At 45.0% G+C, this 23,903-nt stretch overlaps 1 protein-coding gene across 2 annotated transcripts in view; it reads right to left on the bottom strand.

Moving 5' to 3' along the window:
• Positions 1 to 23,903, bottom strand: part of PKHD1 (PKHD1 ciliary IPT domain containing fibrocystin/polyductin) — a 242,667-nt gene that overhangs the window by 172,620 nt on the left and 46,144 nt on the right. For both annotated transcript variants that reach the window (XM_081905883.1, XM_081905884.1), the window contains 2 exons: positions 16,695 to 16,929; positions 13,646 to 13,796 (listed from right to left, as the gene is read on the bottom strand). In XM_081905883.1, the coding sequence (XP_081762009.1) occupies positions 13,646 to 13,796; positions 16,695 to 16,929 (386 nt within the window). The remainder of the gene's footprint in view (positions 1 to 13,645; positions 13,797 to 16,694; positions 16,930 to 23,903) is intronic.

Genomic DNA, 23,903 nt, shown 5'->3' with positions numbered 1-23,903 from the left:
AGTAACTAGATAACACACTCTATCAGAGTTTTTTTAAAAAAAAAAAATCATTGGAAAGGCACTAGAGCTGATAGTGGCATCAATCCTAACCTGACACGGGCCAGGGTCAACCATTTATCTCTTCGCATTGCCTGTGGTAACAGTGGCAGCCATGTTGGCTTTCTCTTCGCAGCTTAACAACCTTGCAGAAGGCACATTTGTTCGCGAAGATAACATCTGCACTTAAACTTGGACTTTCAGTTGTTGCTGCTGCTGCTGCACACTGATCACACAGGACTTACTGTTCTCCTGGGGTGGGAGGTCATTTAATATAATTTTGAAAGACGGCTGTCCAGATATTGAGAAGAATGAGGCGATACGAGGCAGCACAGGTTCAGAGAAGCCTACAGAATATCGCTGACAAACATCAGTGTAAGTATGAAGACCAGAGGGTCGGCTGCTTCCAACTTCAGAAGTACTGCTGGGGGACGGGGTGTCAGATAATAAACTTTGTAATGACTCGTCTTTTTCCATGCATCACCAAGTAGCCAGAGCGATTTAAATGAGGCGCCATCCACGAAGGACGTCGCTCCTGAAAAGGGAGGATCAAAAATGGATTTTGAATTGCTTACGGTGGGGGGCAAGGGTTACAAAAGGAACATAGAAGTTTGCCATACTTTATGAAAGAGGCCCAGGGCACGGGACAATGATTGCCATGTGTCGCCATCTGTAACAGGCCTAGCAATAAACAGTCAAGAGTAAATATTTGCATAGAAGGAGATGTCGGCAACAACCAGCACAGCTACTGCCTGGTCTTATAAGACATGGTGAAGCAGTGGTCCTTTCGAGGGGTGGAGCGTGGGGGCGGAGCAAAAAAAGAAAATACAAACTTTGTCCATTACCCTTCCCACATTTAATGGATATTTATTGGACTAAATAAGAAACATAAGCAGGATAAATATCATTCTTTAAGGTTTGTTATAAGATTTACAGAATTGAAAGTGGCACCAGATGCACCCGTAACCCCCCCCCATGTTTTTCTTATTTAGAGAATGTGGTTCTGAGCATGGTTTGCTTTCTTTTTTTTGCTTCTGCACTGCTCCCCATTTTTTATTAAAAACTTTCCCCGTCAACAGAGAGACCTAAAGCAGCTCACAGTGCAAACACCTTGAACACACATCAACAGGAAAGACGGGTCAAGTTTCATTCAGAGCAATTAGACCTGTTGCTCAGTCCCTTCTGCCAACCTAGCAGTTCAAAAGCATGTCAAAGTGCAAGTAGATAAATAGGTACTGCTCCAGCGGGAAGGTAAACGGCATTTCCGTGCGCTGCTCTGGTTCGCCAGAAGCGGCTTCGTCATTCTGGCCACATGACCCGGAAGCTGTACGCCGGCTCCCTCGGCCAATAAAGCGAGATGAGCACCGCAACCCCAGAGTCGGTTACGACTGGACCTAATGGTCAGGGGTCCCTTTACCTTTAGGTAGACAAAAATATCTGGAGGAAGGAGGAATCCAGTTTCCCATTGAAAAAGGGTGCACCAATACTCTGGCCACAAACACCGCTGAAGTTCAGTTATTTCCACAGCTACACAGCCACCAGTGAAGTTCAGTCATACCAGTGGTTGTTTAATTAAATACTTAATGCCTTTTTCTCTTTTGTGGGGAGAACAAACTAACCACACAATTCAAACCAAAGATCTGTTGAGATGAGAGCGTTTGGATTCAGTCAATCTTGGGCTTTCCCAATTGAGCCAGAGATACAAAAGCATAAGACCCTCAACCCAGCTCAGCCAGGTGTTAAGCCTCAAAAAAGGGTGATTCTGGGAGCATGGGAGAGGCAGAAATCATGTCCTCCTCCCAGAGAGAATGCGTTGCGGTGAGATCAACAAGACTAACCTCACTGCTGTTGTGGGTGGGAGCGACTGGATAGCCACAACAACCTGATTGGTGGTCCCTCGGGTGATGGGGTAATTCTGGCCAATGGGATTGTTTCATGCATTAACCGAGGGACCTATATACCACTGCATGTTGCGTTGAGCTTCCTCTTTTCGCCTCATGCATCACATCACCCACCAACCATCCCCATATTTAGGGTTCAGCACGGGACGCGGGTGGCACTGTGGGTAAATCCTTAGTGCCTAGGGCTTGCCGATCTCATGGTCGGCGGTTCAAATCCCCACGGCGGGGTGAGCTCCCGTCTGCGGTCCCAGCGCCTGCCAACCTAGCAGTTTGAAAGCACCCTCGGGTGCAAGTAGATAAATAGGGACCGCTTTCTAGCGGGAAGGTAAACGGCGTTTCCGTGTGCTGCGCTGGTGCCGGCTCGCCAGAGCAGCTTCGTCACGCTGGCCACGTGACCCGGAAGTGTCTCCGGACAGCGCTGGCCCCCCGGCCTCTTAAGTGAGATGGGCGCACAACCCTAGAGTCGGACACAACTGGCCTTTGGGCAGGGGTACCTTTACCTTTACCCTTTTTATGACCTTGCTATGCCATCGTGGGTCGTTTGTTTTGGGGACAGGGGCCCAGTAGGAATTTTCCCATTTGGCTGGTTGGCTGTTGCCATTGGGTTTTGCCTACTGTGTAGCAAATTGTCACAACTTTGTAAGGTTTGGCAGTTAGGCATTGGTTGAATGTGGAGTGGAGGGGAGGTTGTCACACCTTCCCCTCCCATGCACGAAAGGTATTCCGTTAAAGGAATCCAGGGGCTCGCCCTGCTTTTGTCCGACCCCCTTCCAGGGGTTAGGGCCACGCCAGAGCCCCTGGGAGCATTTGGGGTGAGCTTGAGTCTGAGCCTGGTCTAACGCTCCCCCCACAATGTTTACCTGCACTTACCTCTACCAGAGTCCAGTCATCAGTTCTGCCCTGCTAAGGTCAGGTGCAGCTAGTCAGGAACCAATGCCTAAGCAAACCACTCATGATCTGTAATCAATAAAGTTGCGGCCAAAATTATGCCAATAACCTTAAACTAAATTCTGTGTCAATTGTGTCTTTATTTATTGGGGGAGGTCTTGGGATCTTAATATGCAAGAGGGCAAAGAGAGACTTGCACCCATGGCCAATTTAGCTCACAAAAAGGGTGGCGTAAGACAAATGCCTCCTGAACAGAATATGGAACAGGGATTATGTCCACTTTCAATAGTTAGGGTTGCTCTGTTAGGCAGAAGTACATTCAGTGCAGCACCATGAACTGGAATGGTTAGAGTTATCAGCCTGCGTGTTCCATAACGGTAATCTCTCAAGAGACTGGATTGTCACAGATCCAATGCTCCACCAGCTCGGTTTTCCTGCCTTTGGCTTCACATACATGGCATCTGCCCTAAAAGATGTATTCATACCACCTATGGTGCCAGGGGAGTAAGGAAAATCTGTACAAGGGAAACATTGTTAAAACAGCATGCTTGCATGATGATTAGGTCTGGTCTAGTGATCTGGAATAATAATCTGCAGGCTCACTAAGCATAATAGGTTCAAAGACATCCAAGCTTGGTCAAAACCTCCCATAAGCCCAGAGAGAACATCAGCATCTCGTATTGAGATGTTTACCCCATCAGCATGTTTACCCCATCAGTGTCTCGGTGGTTGACATTTCATTAGATATCAGAGGTATAAGTGGACAGGTTATTCCTCTGGGCTTCCCCAGCCCTGTATTCAGAGTAGCATTTAGCCATGAGCTAATAAGCCACCAGCATCTTCGTTTCTAAAAAGGTTGAACTGCATTATTTACAGAAGCAGACTCCCCAGGTTAGTCACAGGCTAAGTTGCACATGCAGTGGATTCCAAAAGGAATACGAAGAGGTTCTGCCTTACACAGATGAATTCATTCGTGCATGATCATCATCACCACATAGCCTAATAGTAGACTTAGATGCTCAAGGCACTGCACATGGTTGTCTATATTAACTTCACCATGGTAGATGGAGCTGAAAAATAGTGACTGTATGGCAGCTACGTACAGGGCCAGCCCACCCATGAGGCAAGAAGGGGGGACTGCCTCAGGAGGCAGGAGCTGCAGATTCGGCTTCCAAGGAATGCCTTGCCCACTGCCGCTGCCACAGCCACCTCTACAGTGGCCTCTTACTGAACTGGAGGCGCTGCTAATCTCCTCCCACCCTGGTTGTTGGTGTAGATCAGGGGTCGGCAAGGTTTACCAGTCATGGGCTGGATCACTCCCACGGAGAACGTCCATGGGCCGGAGTGGCGCAGCGCAATGCTGGAAATCGCGTCTGTGCATGTCCACGGCGCCGGAAATCGCTTCTGCTCATGCCCAGATGCTGGAAATCACACCTGTGCAGAAGCAATTTTCAGCGTCTGGACATGTGCAGATGCGATTTCCGGCACCACTCTGAGTCCGTACTGCGCTGGTTTAGTGCAGCGCGTGGGGGACTCACCAAGTGGGTGGCTCGGGGGCCGGTAAAACGGTCTTTGTGGGCCACATCCAGCCCACGGGTTGAGCGTTGCCAACCCCTGGTGTAGATCTTTATTTCCCCCTTTGTTCCCGATCTTCACTCACCCCTTCTTCCCTGGCAGGAAGAGAGGGCCGTTTTGTTTTTCACCTCAGGTGCCAAAATGTCTTGGGCCAGCCCTGGCTCCAAAATGGAGCAAGTGATATACGAGAGGGAGGTGTCAGCATGCTTAAGGGAACACTAGGAATAGAAGTAGAAAAACGTGCTCAGTGGCCACAGCCTGTCTGTTGGGGTGGGAAAGGAATATTCTGAACGGTGGCACAGTTGATGAACACACTGACAGGAGCATGGCAACATTTTGTTGCAGGTCACACTCGTCAGCATATATTTCCAGCACTCTAAACAAGCTTGTGGAGAAGGGGCAAAAGCCTTGTTCCTAATGAAATTCTCTTTTTAACCTGCAATCGTAAAGTTATGCACATGCACATGCTAAGACATATTAGATCAAGGCTTTAATGTAATTCTGGCTCCACTCCTCAAAAAGAGCAGTGTATGTCTCTGTAGATAAGACAGCAGAGCTTCTTTAGTCGGCCTGTGGGTGACTGGGACAAACCCTTCACAGATCTCTCAAAGCCGTCATCTGCCATCTGGTTCCTCCACTCCATGTTTCTGGCTTGGGAAAAAAGCAGCAGAATTCCTAATGATGCAATCTCGTTTTTTGCATAATTTTTGGAGGAATTTTCAGTCAAAAGGTGTAGTGAATATATCCTGGATCATAGAATTGTGGAGTTGGAAGGGACCCTGAGTGTCACCTACGGTCTGCAAATAATAACATCCTCAAGGTCCCAGGCCTCAGAGAGGTTAGGCTGGCCTCAACTAGAGCCAGGGCCTTTTCGGCCGCGGCTCCAATCTGGTGGAACGCTCTGTCACAAGAGACTAGGGCCCTGCGGGACCTGACATCCTTCCGCAGGGCCTGCAAGACAGAGCTGTTCCACCAGGCCTTTGGTCAGGGCGCAGCCTGACTCCCTCCTCTGGCAACCTGCACAGAATCTTGCTTAATCGGTTGCCATTAATTTGATTTTAATTAATTTTTATAATGAAATATTTTTAGAATGTGTGATTATTTGATTGTTTGATTATTTGATTATTGTTAGCCACCCTGAGCCCGGCTTCAGCTGGGGAGGGCGGGATATAAATAAAATTTATTATTATTATTATTATCTAGTCCAACCCCAAGCTAGTGCAATGCAGGGATCTCAACTAAAGCATCCATGACAGGTGGCCATTCGACCTCTGCTTAAAAACTGCAGGACTGAATGACTGTGACATGCAGAAGATAGGGCTGCCTAAGTGCAGAATGCTGTAGTTAGGCTGCTGATGAAAAGAGACCACTATCAGCACATGACACTGGTGTTAACAGACTTCTTGTCTGCTGCTGAGCCAGATTTAAGGATCAAGGTTCAGGTGCTGTTTATTTTTTTTAAAAAAATAAAAAAATATTTATTTGGTTTTTCAGATCTTTTATATCTCCATTATATCCAAAATTTAGACGCGGGTGGCGCTGTGGGTAAAACCTCAGCACCTAGGACTTGCCAATCGCATGGTCGGCGGTTCGAATCCCCGCGGCGGGGTGCGCTCCCGTCGTTCGGTCCCAGCACCTGCCCACCTAGCAGTTCGAAAGCACCTCCGGGTGCAAGTAGATAAATAGGGACCGCTTTATAGCGGGAAGGTAAACGGCGTTTCCGTGTGCTGCTCTGGTGTTGGCTCGCCAGAGCAGCTTTGTCACGCTGGCCACGTGACCCGGAAGTGTCTTCGGACAGCGCTGGCCCCTGGCCTCTTGAGTGAGATGGGCGCACAACCCCAGAGTCTGTCAAGACTGGCCCGTACGGGCAGGGGTTCCTTTACCTTTACCTTTATATCCAAAATTCACCATTAAACTACAAGTGATATTCGAATCCTACAAATGATTTTAACTGTTTACAATGGTCTTTAAGATAAGTTATAAATTTCCCCCATTCTTTATTAAAATTTTGGTCTTCCTGATTTCTGATTCTTCCGGTCATTTTAGCCATTTCGGCATCATCCATCAAGTGCTGCTTATTTAATTTATATTCAGCCTTTCCTCCCAAAGGATCCCAGGGCAGCAAACATATCCGCAGCAAAAAATAAAATAAAAGAAAAAACAAAACAATTAAACATTCTAAAAACTGTCACATTTAAAATGTATAAAAGCACTTTCCCATCCCTCTGTTTCAGAGCTTCCAGAAACAGTGCCCTCCAGCCGTCAGATGCCTGGGTAAACAGGAATATTTTCCAATTCCTGCTAAAGTCAATCATGAAAGAGACAGAAGCACCTCACTGGGGGAGGGTAGTATTCCACAAATGGGGAACAACCATTGAATAGGCCCTGTCATGGGTCAACAGCAACCAGGCAGCTCCCAGTGGCAGGACCATCAACAACAAGGCCTGCCTGTACCAGTGTGCAAAACCCTGAACAACTTAGGCCTAGAATAACTTAAGGACTAACGGTAAAGGAAAAGGGACCCCTGACCATTAGGTCCAGTCATGACTGACTCTGGGGTTGCAGCGCTCATCTCGCTTTATTGGCCGAGGGAGCCGCCGTACAGCTTCCGGGTCATGTGGCCAGCATGCCTAAGCCGCTTCTGGCGAACTAGAGCAGCGCACGGAAACAGCATTTACCTTCCTGCTGGAGCTGTACCTATTTATCTACTTGCACTTTGACGTGCTTTCGAACTGCCAGGTTGGCAGGAGCTGGGACTGAGCAACGGGAGCTCACCCCGTCACGGGGATTCGAACTGCTGACCTTCTGATCAGCAAGTCCTAGGCTCTGTGGTTTAGACCACAGTGCCACCCGCGTCCCTTAAAACCTAAGGACTACCCCACCACATATGTCTCAAGTCAATCACTGAGATCATCTGGTAAAGCACTATGAGTGGTCCTGCCTATGGAACTCCCTCCTATTAGAGGAAATTTAGAATATTAAGGCTGTTTTATTTGGGGGGGGGGGCTTTGTACCATGAATGCTATTCTAATGTTCTATTTTCTGATTTTTTTAAAAAAAATCTACATTTTAAATTTTGTATGCTGCATGCTTAGTTTTTTAGTAAGCTGTCTGAGACATGAAATGAAAACAGGGTATAAATGTATTATATTAAATAAATGTAGAAGGAGAGAAGCAACTTGGAAGAGAGATTCACATGTGACACGGGAGCAGACAGAATGGGACAACCCAAGTGCTTGTGTTCCCCATCTCCTTCACATGAAGATGCACAAACACAGAGCCATGTCTGCAAGTGAAGTGTGTGCATCTTAATGCAGACAATGTTATGAAAATCCCTATTTTACTCATGAGGACATATGCCTAAAAATGCAAGTTACTAATTTGCCCCTGACGTGCCCTACGGGAAGGTCACTTTCTAAACTTGGAGACAGGAAAATATTTTTAGGAACACTTAGGGGGAGAAGGAAAAGAGCTGGCTTTTGGAAAGCATCAGATCTGGGAAGGTATGTCCCGAAGCCAAAATCAATGTTAAATTGATTCCGATAAGAGTGCGTCACAAGAGTCTGCACGCAGATAACGGGAAAAGACCAAGCAATGAATGCTCAGGAAATGGGTGTCTTTTCCTAAACTTTGCTCTCTCTTTTTGTAATTATCTGTTCTGCATACTTTCCTGACCGTATTCCTCCATTTGTTTTACTAAACTGAAGCACGGTATTCTCTTCTTCACTCTACTGGCTCTCGAAGATCATCAATAAAATACTGAATATTTGAGGTCCAGCTGACTAACTTTTCACAACATGCCTCAAGCAGCTTACTAAAAAACTAAAAATGTGCATACAAAATTTAAAATGTTGATTTTTAAAAAAATCAGGAAATAGAACATTAGAATCACACTTCATAAAAACATAGAACTGTAGTGTTGGAAAGGACCCTAATTGTCCAAACCCATGTAATAAAAACCTCCAAGGAAGAAGAGTTCTCCACCCCTTCCACTGTCCCTTCCACTGCCAAACAGCTCTGACCATCAGAAAGTTCTTCCTGATGTTTAGTCGGCCTTCATGTTTCCTCACACGTTGGCAATACAGCCGCCACCAGCAGCCCACAATCTATGGGGCTTCCACTCTTCTCTTCCACTGCTGCTCTCAACACTGCCAACTCCATTTCACCCAAGTCTCATCCATCTCTTACTATATTTAGCATGAGATGTTCCAAATCCCATCTAAGCCATCTGACATAAAATTCCCTCTTCATGCCACAATACCTGCCAAGGGACATCCTATCAAAAGTAAAGTGTTTCCAGAAATCCATATCTAAACATTTATTGTCATTGTTCAAATCAAACTTTTGCCATCATACTGAACTACAATGCATATCATACAAGTCCAATGAGCTTTTCAATGTGCCACCAATCTGTCAATGAGTTTTAAAGCATGCAAGTGTCTATTTCCTTCGTCACTTATACCCCCTCACATGGGTATACTTTGCCTGGTCAGAATGGAGCGCAGAGCCAGGAGGACAATGCTAACACAATTAATCAACCAGCTCAACTTAAGGGCAGGGTTTCAGTGCTAAACCTTTGCGGCAAGCTAGCATCCACTCCAGAAGAACAAGCCACCTCCTATTTGTGCTTTAATAATAGGTTTGTGTGCTTATTTTTAGTACCACACACACACTTTAATATGTACCCTAACCATACCCCACAGCCTGCCCTCTGGGTACTTTAACACTGAAGAATATTCAGCATTCCCAGAATTAAATATTTTGAAGGAGGAGAGATGAAAACGTTCACAGCAATGCATCTCTAAACTTCCCATGCACAAAATAGTTTTCAGGGTTGTTTTTTATAAGGTGACAAGGCAATAGTTTCAGGAGAACATTTGTTTTACACTTTGACGTCCCAGAATCACCAAATAGAGATCAAATTTTCAACTGAATTAATTATTTTCTTTTAAGCCAACAAGGTTAAGTGTCTATTGATAATACAGAGCTTGATGCTCAATATATGTAGAGGTGCATTAAATCCTTGGAGTCCAGTGTGCAAGGGAAATGGTGATGTCCCATTACTTCCCTGACATTTTGCACCTCTTGCTAATAGCACCATTATTGTAACCCAATGTACAAGATGCCATTAATGCATTTCTCTGACTGGTACCATTATTTCCAGTGGAAAGGTAAGGCCAGTTTGCATGACATGATTTAAGCCTCTACAAGGAAGCATGCATATAGCACATGGGGTCATAAATCTTAGCAGGGGGCTGTCAACTAAAATGGAAACCTTTTATCTGACCTGCCCCTTCCCCCATACATACTCACATACATGCTACTTGGGTTTCACTTAGCAAACACAAGTTTCTTCAAGCCACAAATACGTACAAGGCAGTCACTTAGGTGGCCTAGTCACTAGGCAGCACCATGGACAGAAGAGAGCTTTCTTCTATGAACAGAAAGGACCTGCCATTCAAGCTAAAGCAGATTTTATGATCAGGAAACACATGGAGCAAATCAACCAGGTTCTGGGGTATGATTTAGGAATAATCCTTCCAAGGGCCCATCCAGAAATTATGTTTCTGCTGTTATGGAGTTAACAGGATTACAATAGGGAGCTATGCGGGTTGGTAATAAAACTCTGCAAAATACAGAATTCCTAAATTGTCTCCAAATGATTTGACATGCAGATGGCACAGGATAACCCGGAAAAGTACTGGTGGCCTGGAAATAGTGAATAGGGAACATTGTATATGCAGTTATTAATCTCTGATAGCTCATTCACACATGCATTTGATGCTACATTCAACAAGTTGTGAATGCCTGGATAGCTTAGTTCAAGGGTAGGCAAAATAAGGCCCGTGGGCCGGATCTGGCCCAATCGCCTTCTAAATCCAGCCCGCAGACAGTTCGGGATTTAGCGTGTTTTTACATGAGCAGAATGTGTCATTTTATTTAAAATGCATCTCTGGGTTATTTGTGGGGCATAGGAATTCATTCATATTTTTCCCCCAAAATATAGTCTGGCCCACCTCATGGTCTGAAGGACGGTGGACCGGCCAACGGCTGAAAAAGGTTGCTGACCCCTGGCTTAGTTGGTTAGAGTGTGGTGCTGATAATGCCAAGGTTGCAGGTTCAATCCCCATATGGGACAGTTGCGTATTCCTGCATTGCAGGGGGTTGGACTAGATGATCCTCAGGGTCTCCCAACACTACAATTCTGTTATCTACAACCTATGAACCAGCCCGTGATGATGGGGAGAATCTGAACCTTCTTCCAAACAAGACTCTTTAAGAAACTATCACTAGGGGGGAAGAGAGATTGCTCAGTTGCTTCTGCTTGTGTGTTTTTTAAAATAGTTACACCCTACCCTTTTCATATTGTTCAAGGCAATTTACGGAAATAGTAGACATGTAACACAATTGTCTGCATCTAATGTAGCACTAAGGGGAACATTCCATTAGTGCAAGGATTTCTTCTTGCATAATGGAAGATTCCCCCCTCCTCCCCTCTCAGTCTGACCTGGGTTCCCCCACACAACCCCCCCAGATCAGATCTGGGAACTTTGCAGGGCATGTCTTGCAAAAGGAGGAGGGATCCTGTTGCGCTAGCACTAATCCTGGCACTAGCACAACTATTTACTTGAATACTTCCTATTAAAACAGCGACATACTGTATAAAAGAAAATCAATAAAAGCCAGCAATAAGTTTAAAAGCAGCTGCAGTTTTTTTGGGGGGGGGGGAGCAGCACAAAACATAACAAATGCCAAATAGGGGGAAAGGTGGGAGCATGCAATTACAGTAAAAGGTAAAGGTAAAGGGACCCCTGACCATTAGGTCCAGTCGTGGCCAACTCAGGGGTTGCGGTGCTCATCTCGCTTTATTGGCTGAGGGAGCCGGTGTTCAGCTTCCGGGTCATGTGGCCAGCATGACCAAGCCACTTCTGGCGAACCAGAGCAGCGCATGGAAACACCGTTTACCACTTTTGCTTGCACTTTTGCTTGCACTTTTGACATGCTTTCGAACTGCTAGGTTGGCAGGAGCGGGGACCAAGCAATGGGAGCTCACCCCATCACGGGGATTCAAACCGCCAACCTTCTGATCGGCAAGACCTAGTCTCTGTGGTTTAACCCACAATTACTGTAGGCAACACTAAAAACCAGCTACAGCAGGCCAAAGGTCTTCCTAAATGAGAAGATTTTAATGGTGCGGTTGAAGGCCACCAAAGACAACTCAAGACTCCTTAACTGGGGAATTCAAAAGTTTAGGCACAGTAGCAGTGAACACCAACCTTGTCCCACCCCAATATGGGTTTGGAACTCAGAAGAGGGTTTCCACAGATATCTTAAAAAAACAGGCAGGCTTTCGTGGGAGAAGCTATTTTTTATCGCCACCTGCTATTTAAGGTAAATAAATATACGCAACATTAGAACAGATTATTAATTTGCACTGAGGACAAGTCAGTTGGAGTAATTTTAAACTGACCAGATGTTAATCCTAGACTGAGGGGCAGGGAGACCTTTAAAGGACATTCAAAGTACATTTTCCCCCTAAAAGAATTTTGGGCGCTGCCAGTTGTGAGGGCTAAACGTTAGTGCCCAGTATTCTTTGAGGGCCAGCATGTGCTTCAAGTGTGCTTTAAGGATTTGCGTGTACACAAGATGCCAACCAGTAATATCACTTTATTGCCATATTTTCAGTGTATAAGACGCCCAACTTTTGGGGATCCCAAATTAAGAAAACGGGGGGAGATGGCCCAGAGTTGTTGAGCTTTTGGGGGGCAGGATTGCCAAAGTTGTTGAATTTTTTATTTTGGGGAGGGGAATGCCCCAAAAATCACTCACCCAACGCTGCCCATCGCACGTGTCACAGGTGAAAACAAACATCTGCCCGTTCGCCACCAGTAGCAGCCAATTGCACACACAATTGCCGCAGTGGAAGCCAATCCACAGCAGCCTTTGACACAACCACCCATCAGCCACCAAATTGATGCCCCAGCAGCCAATCCTAAGCAGCCCTAGCAGCAGCCAACAATCACCCACCCAATCGCTGCTGATAAGCTCCTGCTCGCAGCTGCAACCAATCACCCATCCAGCATATGCACAATCTGTGTATAAGACGCCCCCTGATTTTTAACCTTATTTTACAGTAAAAAGAACCACCATGTCTTATACATGGAATAGTACAGTATTTCACAGTCTATGCACTAGCAAAAAGATGTAAGGGAGCAAACAACTGGAGTCAAGTAAAATGTTATTTATTCATTTATTTGATAGGAGAGATACCTTACATTACATTTACACTACATTTGCCTAAAGAACACCACCAAATCTAGTAAGTTCATACGCATAAAGGTAATTTTTTATATAAAAAAGCATTCACACTGCCACACACGGAATATAGAGCCATATGGACACACTGTCAAGACCGTATTCACGGAAGACAATCTTACTCAGCTACGAGTGATTGTCAAAGAAGAAGAGGATAGAGCCACAACCAGGTAATGCAAAATCAGCTGTGTGGGCAGCTACCATCTCTGGGAGAACAAGGGAAGGCAAAGAAGGAGAGGCTGAGAGAGATAAGTTATCTGTGTTTCTCAGACCATGCAGACACACAAAACCAACTTCATATTTATTTATTTATTTATTTATCTATCAATCAATCAAATGATGAGATTTTCAAATTGATTTGGGTTCCAGTGTGGGGCAGTGGTAGCAAAACAGAGTGCTCTAGAATTGTAACTGTCATTCTCCCTCAATAAATAAATGTGGCAGAACTCTTTAAAGTCTGCCCCGCTACCCCACATAGCCATAAAGAGAAGTGTTGTCATCGGCCTGTTTCAACTGGTAAGCAGCCCATAAAGAATGATAAGTTTCCATAATGGCTCAAAAAAGGCCCCATAATAATCTGTGATCAGGATCTCTGATTTGAGCAACAGAGACAGGAAGAAGTATCGAATTAGGAAGAGTGCTTGCATTTGTAAGAAAAGGCTTGGCAAAAATAAAAAGATAACAATAAGCTATAAAGGGCAATTAAAAGAAATAAGGACAGGTCTCATTCATATTTGATAAACCATATGACTAACCATCATTGCCACTGCTGTGCATTAGAAATGCTATTCAAAGTTGGATAGCGGTTAAAATTATATATTGCCTGTGCCTGGCCTAAATTGTTTTTTTTTCCCCTCTTAAATGTACACAATATTACAAATTTAATTTTAAGCTGTTTGAATCAGTCTATAAAAAAGATTTGATTATACCTGAGTGTTCTGGCCCCGCTCTTTCCATATCTCAGTAATCTTGGCGGTAATTGGCTGATTAGGTTCCTCACACTCCATCTCTGCCTCAGTTTCCATGGTAATGTTACAGGAGCTATTATAGATGAGAACTTCATCTCTTTCCACTTTAGGGCTGAAACGAGAAGGGAGGTTAAATGGGGTGTCATCAATCTTAATGAAATGCAATTATTTTTACTCTTATTAATCATCGCAAGCCATTAGCTTGTGGCAACTGCAGGCCACCATTTGTCAAACTTTGCAAATTTCTGTAATTTTGTTTCCATTCTTTTATTGTTTATTTGTTTTGCCTCCCCACCCCCTTTATCTACAAACCCTCTCAACAAAAATACACATAGGAAATGTTTTTCAGTGATGCCATTCTGCCTGCCGATCAAAACGTACGTACACATTCAGTTCCAGGACGGAGCAAACACGAGAACGGACAACTAAAGACAACAGACACTGCTTGAGTCAAAAATGGCAGCAAACCCCAGGTAGCGCTTGTCTCCTTTCCCTCTCTTACTCACACTTAATCCTGGGGAATGAATAACTTGCAACTCCCTTAGGGCAAGCGCAGAAATTGGAAAAACCACACAACTGGCTAACTGGTCCCTAATTCCAACTGTGAAAAAATGAGCTCATTTAGGGTTCCAATTCCTGCTACCCAGCTGATAGCAATGATGTTTTCTTGCTAGCGCTGGAACATTAACTTAGTAAATTAATTAAACTTACTTAACAGCCCAGGCTAAGCAGATTCGATATATGTGCCAGTTAGTTTAACAGGCCGCTTTCCCCCCCGAAATCTCTTCTCTCATTGGGAAGTGGGAGATGGGGTGGGGAGAAGTAATAATAATGGAAATAGCAAAGGGGTGCTCTTAATTAGGCCCGCTTGCTAACAGCTGCTCACTTGTGTGGGGAACTTCTAAACTTCTAGTATCTATTTCTACCTACCAGAGCAACCATTTTCATTCCTTTCAGCTGCCTTAAAAACCTCAGATTTACATGCCCCTAACACTCTATGTTTTGGGGGTTTATTTCCCCCCCAAAAATTCTGCGTTTTTCCTCACAGGAGAGAGAAAAGCGCCACAGCTGCCCATCTGGGTGGTGATGGTTTTTCAGGATTTGTCTGCTTTAACAGTATATACATGGCGAGCAGACCTTCAGCAGATAAAACTTTTTTCCTTACAGATACAGGGATGCGGTTGCTTGGGTTGCACAGGAGCCCTATTAGCAAAGCAGCTGGCATCCCGACTGGGCTTCTTGTGTTCCCAACAGTATCCTGAGAAACAGAAACATTTGGGAAATTCTCCCACAGGTAATGTGACTGGTACAAAGCAGGCAGGCCTCACATATCTTCCAACAGTTACAGAAAGGCCAGAATTCGGCAGGTGCTGCTCTTTCTGCCCTGCAAGACAAAAGTGCTTGCCAAAATCCAGTGGATCTAAAGTTGCCAGAGCCCCAGGGCCACCCCCACCCTGTATCGGCCCACTCTGGGGCCATTCCACTGACTACCACTTACAGGAGATCTGGCAGAGGGCATTTATCCTGCCTTCTTGGGCAGAGCTGGGAACAGCTCCCTATCAGGGCCACCCCTCTCCAGGAGTTCTGCCATTGCTCTGTCACACGCAGGGAGGTAGCAGGAGCCAGGAGGCAGGCACTGTGCCTGGAGTTGCCAACCTTTTGAAATGGCCCTGCTATTGTGCTTCCAACAGACGCCTGGCAACACATATTTAGCCTATAGCATATTTTTCCAAGTATTCGACGAGGGTTTTTTATTTTAAAATCATGTTAAAAATCTTGGCTCGTCTTATGCACAGGTAGTGCTGAGGGGGGATGTGCAATTGGTTGCAGCTGCGAGTTGGAGATTCTGTGCGGCGATCTGGCGGCTGATTGGTGGTTGTGTGAAGGGTTGTGGGTGACTGGCTGCCACTGAGGCAATTGGGCAGCATGCGATTGTCAGCGTCTGTACAGCAGGGGTGAGTGATTTTCGACATTCCCACCCCCCCAAAAAAAGCTCAGCAACTCTGGAAAATTCCCCTAAAAAAAGCTTAACAACTCTCAGCAATCTCCCCCCATTTTATTTTTGAGTCCCCCAAAATAGGGGGCATCTTATACATGGGGGCGTGTTACACACGGAAAAATACAGTGTGTTTGCAAAGATGAAACCCAGAAATGCCCATCTTTACATTTAAAAAATCTGCTCCTGTATAAGGACACTAGTAACCTGGATTTCTGGCATTTCCCTCCCATCTTGTTATGAACAGGACTTCAGGTGAGTTGCAAGGGAGGGAAGAACCCTTAAAAGGTGGGGAGCTACAACAGCTACTGAAAATCCAACTTCAGCAGTAGATTTGAAGGCAAAATGGGAGTCTCTGATTTACAACCTGGCAAGTCTAATCAGAAGTGCTTACTTCTTATGCACTGTTAAAACACAGGACTAGAACAAGTAAAAATCCTAGTGTATAACCGTCAATAATGTAGTCATTTGCCCAAACACCCAACCAGTGTTGGAGGAATTGGTACCAAACGATTCACATGCATCAGTAACACCTGACCTTAAGCCAACGGTAACCCTGATGGTCAGTACATGATGAATAAACACTGAATGGGCACTCTGAATATTGCTTAGGTTGTTGACTTAAAGTAGTGTGGGGGCTCATTCTTCTGTTTATCATAATCCTCAATCTTTCCCCCCCCCCAGTGGCATTCAACAGATGTTGCTTTCGATCAGAATACACACACAGGAACAAAGTAAAATGTTTACTAGATGGATCATCTGGTGTCCCTCAGACTCAAATAATACTTTAAAAAGACAAAGGAAGAGATGCTTTGATATAAAAAATGAATGGATTTCATGTTCAGTCGGGCAGATCTCTCTGCAGGCCAAAGCACACTCTGCTATTGCCAGGCTAGCAAGTGCAATGACATGCCTCTTCCCCAGTTTGAAACCCGTCCCTACAAAATTCGAGTGCTCCTTACAAAACAGTGCACTGGAGTCCAGCCACTGTCCGGAAGAAGGATTGTGTCTAACCTGATAAAAAGGCCAGCAAAATGGATGCCAGATGAATTGACAGCAGCCTTGCGAGGTAGCGAAGAGGAACACGTTGAATCGTCACAAAGGTATCGGTATGGTGTGGCTGCCGTCACAACAGAAGCGCTTGCTCTGATTCGGATGTCACACTGGATCAGAGCTGCACCTGGCTGCTTCCAGTCATCTCCCTTCTCTTCCAAAGAGCATCTCAAGCTGCACAGAACTGCTATGGAAGCTGGAGAAGAGAGAGGGAAATCACCAGCCATCAATATTAGTTTGGCACCGCCACTTTTCTTTGGTGAGGCTTGCTCCTGTTTGCCTTGCAAAAAGTGATGGGGATAGTTTATTAGCTTACTCAGTTGGTTTGTCACGCTACTGCTAAAAACACAAGGAGAATTACAACCCTGGTAGATGAAGGGAACGCAGTGGATGTAGCCTACCTTGATTTCAGCAAGGCATTTGACAAGGTGCCCCATGATATTCTTGTAAAGAAGCTGGTAAAATGCGGTCTTGACTATGCTACCACTCAGTGGAATTGTAACTGGCTGACTGACCGAACCCAAAGGGTCTCATCAATGGTTCCTCTTCATCCTGGAGAAGAGTGACTAGTGGGGTGCCACAGGGTTCTGTCTTGGGCCCGGTCTTATTCAACATCTTTATCAATGACTTGGATGATGGACTCAAGGGCATCCTGATCAAATTTGCAGATGACACCAAACTGCGAGGGGTGGCTAACACCCCAGAGGACAGGATCACACTTCAAAACGACCTTGACAGATTAGAGAACTGGGCCAAAACAAACAAGATGAATTTTAACAGGGAGAAATGTAAAGTATTGCACTTGGGCAAAAAAAAATGAGAGGCACAAATACAAGATGGGTGACACCTGGCTTGAGATCAGTACATGTGAAAAGGATCTAGGAGTCTTGGTTGACCACAAACTTGACATGAGCCAACAGTGTGACGCGGCAGCTAAAAAAGCCAATGCAATTATGGGCTGCATCAATAGGAATATAGCATCTAGATCAAGGGAAGTAATAGTGCCACTGTATTCTGCTCTGGTCAGACCTCACCTGGAGTACTGTGTCCAGTTCTGGGCACCACAGTTCAAGAAGGACACTGACAAACTGGAACGTGTCCAGAGGAGGGCAACCAAAATGGTCAAAGGCCTGGAAACAATGCCTTATGAGGAACGGCTAAGGGAGCTGGGCATGTTTAGCCTGGAGAAGAGGAGGTTAAGGGGTGATATGATAGCCATGTTCAAATATATAAAAGGGTGTCACATAGAGGAGGGAGAAAGGTTGTTTTCTGCTGCTCCAGAGAAGCGGACACGGAGCAATGGATCCAAACTACAAGAAAGAAGATTCCACCTAAACATTAGGAAGAACTTCCTGACAGTAAGAGCTGTTCGACGGTGGAATTTGCTGCCAAGGAGTGTGGTGGAGTCTCCTTCTTTGGAGGTCTTTAAGCAGAGGCTTGACAACCATATGTCAGGAGTGCTCTGATGGTGCTTCCTGCTTGGCAGGGGGTTGGACTCGATGGCCCTTGTGGTCTCTTCCAACTCTATGATTCTATGATTCTATGTGATTCTATGATTCTAGGAAGGAGAGTTAAAAGTCGTCAGCCTTAAATAAGTAAGCACTTTCATTAACTATTTTCTTATCCCAGCTTTGTTACTATTCACATTAAAGCTTTCTCAGGGTGGAATGGTTTTGCTGTATTTTGCCACTGGGCATCACTTGGACTGAAGGGCAGCATGGAAACTTATCCAATGAAAATAAACAAACTACGCTTCACATGCGGTTCCACCATTCTTTCTAGACTTTTGTTTAATAAAATGCAGCCATTGAGTCTGCAATTTGGAGGAGGAAATGGATCCAGATAGGTCAAGCCCCCCCCCCAAAAAAACCATTTGTTTTTATCACAATTGGTGCATACTATGTGTTTTCCATCATAGGGGTATAAAAACTGCTGCAGGTAATAGTAAGAAGGTGATATAAGGAGAAGGGGCAAAGAAGCCTCTCTTCCCCCCTTCAAACTGTGGCCTTAACAACTGAAATTTGCTTTCTAAAAATCTGTAGTGTAAAAAAGAACTACACAACAAGTACTTCAGCCTTCAGTCACTGATTAGCTAAGGCAGGGGTCAACAAACTTTTTCAGCAGGGGACTGGTCCACTGTCCCTCAGACCTTGTGCGGGGCCGGACTATATTTTGAAAAAAATAATGAACAGATTCCTATGCCCCACAAATAACCCAGAGATGCATTTTAAATAAAAGCACACATTCTACTCAAGTAAAAACACCAGGCAGGCCCCACAAATAATCCAGAGATGCATTTTAAATAAAAGGACACATTCTACTCGTCTAAAAACACACTGATTCCCAGACCGTCCAGGGGCCAGATTGAGAAGGCGATTGGGCCACATCTGGCCCCTGGGCCTTAGTTTGCCTACCCATGATCTAAGGTCATAAAGTATTTGGATATTTGAATAACACCCATATTCACAATAGTTTTAGTAGATGTACATGCATTATAGCTGGTCAGATATTCATAATTAGAGAAAATATCCAAAATCCATAGGCAGGGAATGTCTTTGAGGTATAGGGTTGGAGAGCACCCCGAGGGTCAGTCTGGTCCAGTCCCCTGCAATCCCGGATCATGCAGGTGGCCCATATGGGCTGGGTGCTACACAGATTAGGAGTTTGGGGTTGGGGCAGTGAGGAGGGACAAAAATACAAAAAATAGTGTGACTGTTGAAGCTTTGTTGTTTCTCTCCCCTCATCTCCCAACTCCTATTTAACATCCAGCCTGATGAAGAGCAAAGCATGCTTGCTATTTGGTGCCATTTGGGTTGGCCCTCTTAATAACTGTACAGACTTAAGCCTCTGGGCAAATGCAAATGTCTTTGTCTGGTGCTGAAAGATGCCAGGCATACCTGTTCTGGGAGGGCAATCTCAGCAGTGCAGAGAGTGGGCAGGGAGAGAGAGAAAGGAAAGTCACACACCCACACACACCTTGCAAGGTCTCTAACCAACAGCCCTGTGCAAAAGTGACTCAAAATGCAACTTGCCTGTTCCACTTCCTTGGCTTACGCACAAGACTTGAGCCAAGTTGACAAGGACTTTTTACAATGCCCTTGCTTGAACCCACATACCTTCCTCCTCCTTCTCACTGCCTTAGCTCAGGTGTCATTGGCAGCGGCAGGCCCACACTTTGCAACACGTGGAATTTTTCTCTCCCCAAACATCCCTTCAAATTTCCATGTCATGAAAAGATTCACCAGTTTAACCAACCTCTGTCAACTTGTTAAAGACACCATAAAAGAGGCAGTAGCAAAAAAGAAAGAAAAGAAAAGGGTGAACCCTCAGCCTGCAACATGTAAAGCAGCTCAAAGTGTCTCTGGGAACTTTCTCCTCAAGTCCCTTTTCAGAAATTAGCTACTGGTCACGTTCACACACAGCAGTCCTTCACCCATGTCATTTACAAGACTAACCGGGTGAAAGTGATGAGAAGGAAGTACTAGTAATCCATAGTAAACGCTCTGGCAATTCACCACAACTTCAACTGGACTACAGTCGCACCTTGGTTGACGAACGCCTTGCAAGTCAAACATTTTGGCTCCCGGACAACGCAAACCTGGAAGCGAGCGTTCTGGTTTGCAAGTGTTCTTTGGAACCGGAACGTACAACGGGGCTTCTGATTGGCTGCGTGAGCTTCCTGTAGCCAATCGGAAGCCACACCTTGGTTTCCGAACGTTTTGGAAGTCTATTGGACTTCCAGAATGGATTCCGTTCGACTTCTGAGGTACAACTGTATATATTTCTTAAGTCCCAGACATGTGATATCATTTCTATACTTTCAAAACACATTTTCAACTGCAGGTGCAAAGAAATTGCAAGAAAAATAAGCTCTTCAATTTTCACTCACTCCTAACAAAAACATCGACAGCCCTAAGAGTCGAAAATGCATTTTCATGCAAAAAGGAAATTGAGCAGCACCAATATCACATAATCAGCATATAGCAATGTGTTCTCTCCATGTTTAGTTTGCAGGCTCCGGTCCTATAAATGCTGCCAAATCCTGTGTCCGACTTCACTAGAATGATTAGCAAGAGAAATGTTTGCCATGGGCTTTGTCTAAGGAAATCAACTGAAAGCACTGCAGCTCATGTCTAGAACCAAAGTTCTTATGATAGCCACACAAACCCCTCTCACTGCTGGGACATTTTTGCTATGTATGTGGCACACATTCAGTTGCCCCTGGCTATTCTGCTAATGGGTCACATAAACCAGAGGTGGGCAGTCTTTTTTCTCTCTGCATTCCTTCAAGGTCAGAGCTGATAATGGAAACAGCCAGATCCAAAAGCATTCTGTATTAACTAACATGAAATAAAGTCCAACTTTTCCGTTTTCAGCATGGCTGTTTCAGATAAGGGTGTGGGAGGTGAGAGACAGTGCAACAGATCAATACAGCTACTGTTCTGTAATTCCTTTCTGACCTGTGTGTGTGTGTGTGTGTGTGAGAGAGAGAGAGAGAGAGAGAGAGAGAGAGAGAGAGAGAGAGAGAGAGAGAGAGAGAGAGATATGAGGGATAAACTTCTTCTTTTCCCTAAGCCATACAACCAGGAAACCTTTTTTATCCTTTGTCCTTTAAATCAATTTATTTTTATCCAATACATTATTTTCTTTTCCCATTGTTCTGAAACCACAAAGGAACAGAAAGGAAGGAATTCTGATGGCATGTAAGAATGGGGCAACTTCAGGAGAAAGTTGCCTGTTGCTCAGCACACCTGCCTTGGTACCACATTCAGTTAATTTAGCTGCATTTCAGCGTCTGCTCCCCAAAATCTTTCACTTACCTTTCCCCTCATCACTTTAATTTTTCTCCTATACTTCAGATTGCCAACATCATTGGCTGGAGGCCATCACACCTGCCCATTCCATTCCTCCACCAAACTCTCTCTTTCCCCATCTTCTACCTGCTTAGCTTGTAGCAATAAATATTCAGAGGCAGCCTGTTCCATGTCAATCAGCTCCTACCATCAGGAAGTCTTCCTAATGGGCAGGCAAAGGCCCCTTTCTTGCTGTTTGAAGTCATTCCTACCCCAGAGCAACACAATTCTCAATTTGCTTCCTCACCTGTGGTGAGTGACAGCTGGTTTCCTTTGTCCCATGAACTGCCCCAGTGGCACATGGGGCAAGATGCCTTGGGGTTGCTCCCAAAGTCCCTAGTTTGAAGACTCTGGGACCGTATAACAGTGCCAAGAAGGAATATCCTACAACTGCTCACAGTAAGCAAACATCCATACAAGCCTTTTGGAGCCGATACCCCAAAATAAACCCAAAACCTTTCCCAACAGTTTCTCTTGTACACAACTATTGCCCTTCCTTCATACTCACCTGTGGCACAAAGTCATTTCCTGTTCCTGCCAGGTCCACTCTCTAGACTGGCTTCCCTATGCTGTTGTATAACATAGGGTCTTTATGCTGAAAATTTCAGCTGCCGCTGCCAAATTTTATTCATGCGTTTACACGCAGGCTATTTCTCATGGGCTGTCTTTTATTACAATTGCAAACACAGTGACAACTACCTTCCATTCTCTAGTCTGAAGCAACCGGAAACAATGAGTAAATTCTTTATACCACATTAGCAGCACATAATCTAACCGAACTTTCCCAGCCAAATTACTAAAGGATATTGATCGAATCAAATGTTCATTTGCTGACATCTAATGGCAATTTAAAGTATTGCAAGGAGTCAAAAGCAACAACCCCTCTCCTGTGTACAAACCAATTTTAACATTAAATATTTCATTTTTATGTTTTTATAACTGTAGTTTAGTTAATTTTATTTTTGTAAGTAACTGGTCTTTTATCTAAACATAACTAATATTATCTTCTCTGTGGCAATTTCTTTTTTATAAAGTGATGCTATGTTGACAAATCAAACCATCAATTCTTATCCTATAAATGAAGGTATGAAGGATATTTTCCAGGTTTCAAAACTCATATTAGTGAAGCAAGGCATGCAAAGTCTTTCTTTAGTATTATTTGGGGTAAAAATTAAGCTAATTTTATGAAATACCTATACCAGGTAAAAACCAATAGTTGCCCTCAAAGGGATGGAAGGGATGTTGTGATGGAGGGACCTCTGGAAACCTAGAAAATGGCTCGCCCTTTGGCAGAGAGCAGTCCAGGAAAGGAGCGGGGCCAGGAGACAGAGATGAGGCAGGCTGCTGATGAATCCAGGGGGGTCTCCCCCTCCTGCTGAGACCAGTTCCCCTCCACCACTGGTCTCCCAGAACACACAGAGAAATGAAGAGGGCAGAGCAAAGAGAGAGAAGATGAAGGAGGCTTGTGCTGCTGGGGAAGGACCCAGGGGAGAAGCCTTCGCAAGCGGAGGGGAGGCAAGGCAATTTTCCCAGTTTTTGCAACTGCCTCATTGAGGCAAGACTTACTGGAAAGAGTTGGTGTGATCACTAGGACTGAGCTACAGTGGTACCTCCAGTTACGAACTTAATTCGTTCCGGAGGTCCGTTCTTAACCTGAAACTGCTCTTAACTAGAGGCATGCTTTCACTAATGGGGCCTCTTGCTGCCACTGCGCCGCCAGCACACAATTTCCATTCTCATCCTGGGGCAAAGTTCTCAACTTGAGGTAACTCTTCCAGGATAGTGGTGTTTGTAACCTGAAGCGTTTGTAACGTGGGGGGTTTGCAACTCGAGGTAACACTGTACTTTGTTTCTTTGAATAAAGAGTTAATTTCACTGACACTTTGTGAGTTACTGCTGACTTGCTCCCGCTCCTGACAGTAGACTAAGGAAAACACGACTTGTTTGGGGCTCTGAAATGTGCTGCGTGGCAATGTCTGTTTCTCTCTGGAGATCTAATGTTGGAACAGTATGATTTGGCTGTCCACTTGGAGTGCTTAAGCTGTGCCACCACCTATGCTCAACTTGTACATTTGTAAATAAACAGCATAAACCTCCAGGGACCTCCTACCAAAGAAAACCAAACCTGAGTAAGTGAACTTCTCGCCGCCCAAGGATGTGGGAAGAGCACAAGAACAGGGGGAATTAAATGCAGCGCTAAGGGAGGTATGTGTACAGCGAACAAGTTTCACTTGCACAACAGGACTTGTCCCCCTCTCCTCCCCTGTATATCCTCTGTGCAGGCCCTAAACCTGTTCTGGGAGTTCCCCCAACCCTC

This window comes from Podarcis melisellensis (assembly GCF_964234715.1).
Source record: "Podarcis melisellensis genome assembly, chromosome: 3".
Lineage (NCBI taxonomy): Eukaryota > Metazoa > Chordata > Lepidosauria > Squamata > Lacertidae > Podarcis > Podarcis melisellensis.
The sequence above is the reverse complement of the archived record's forward strand: the minus strand, read 5'-3'. Positions and strand labels throughout refer to the sequence as shown.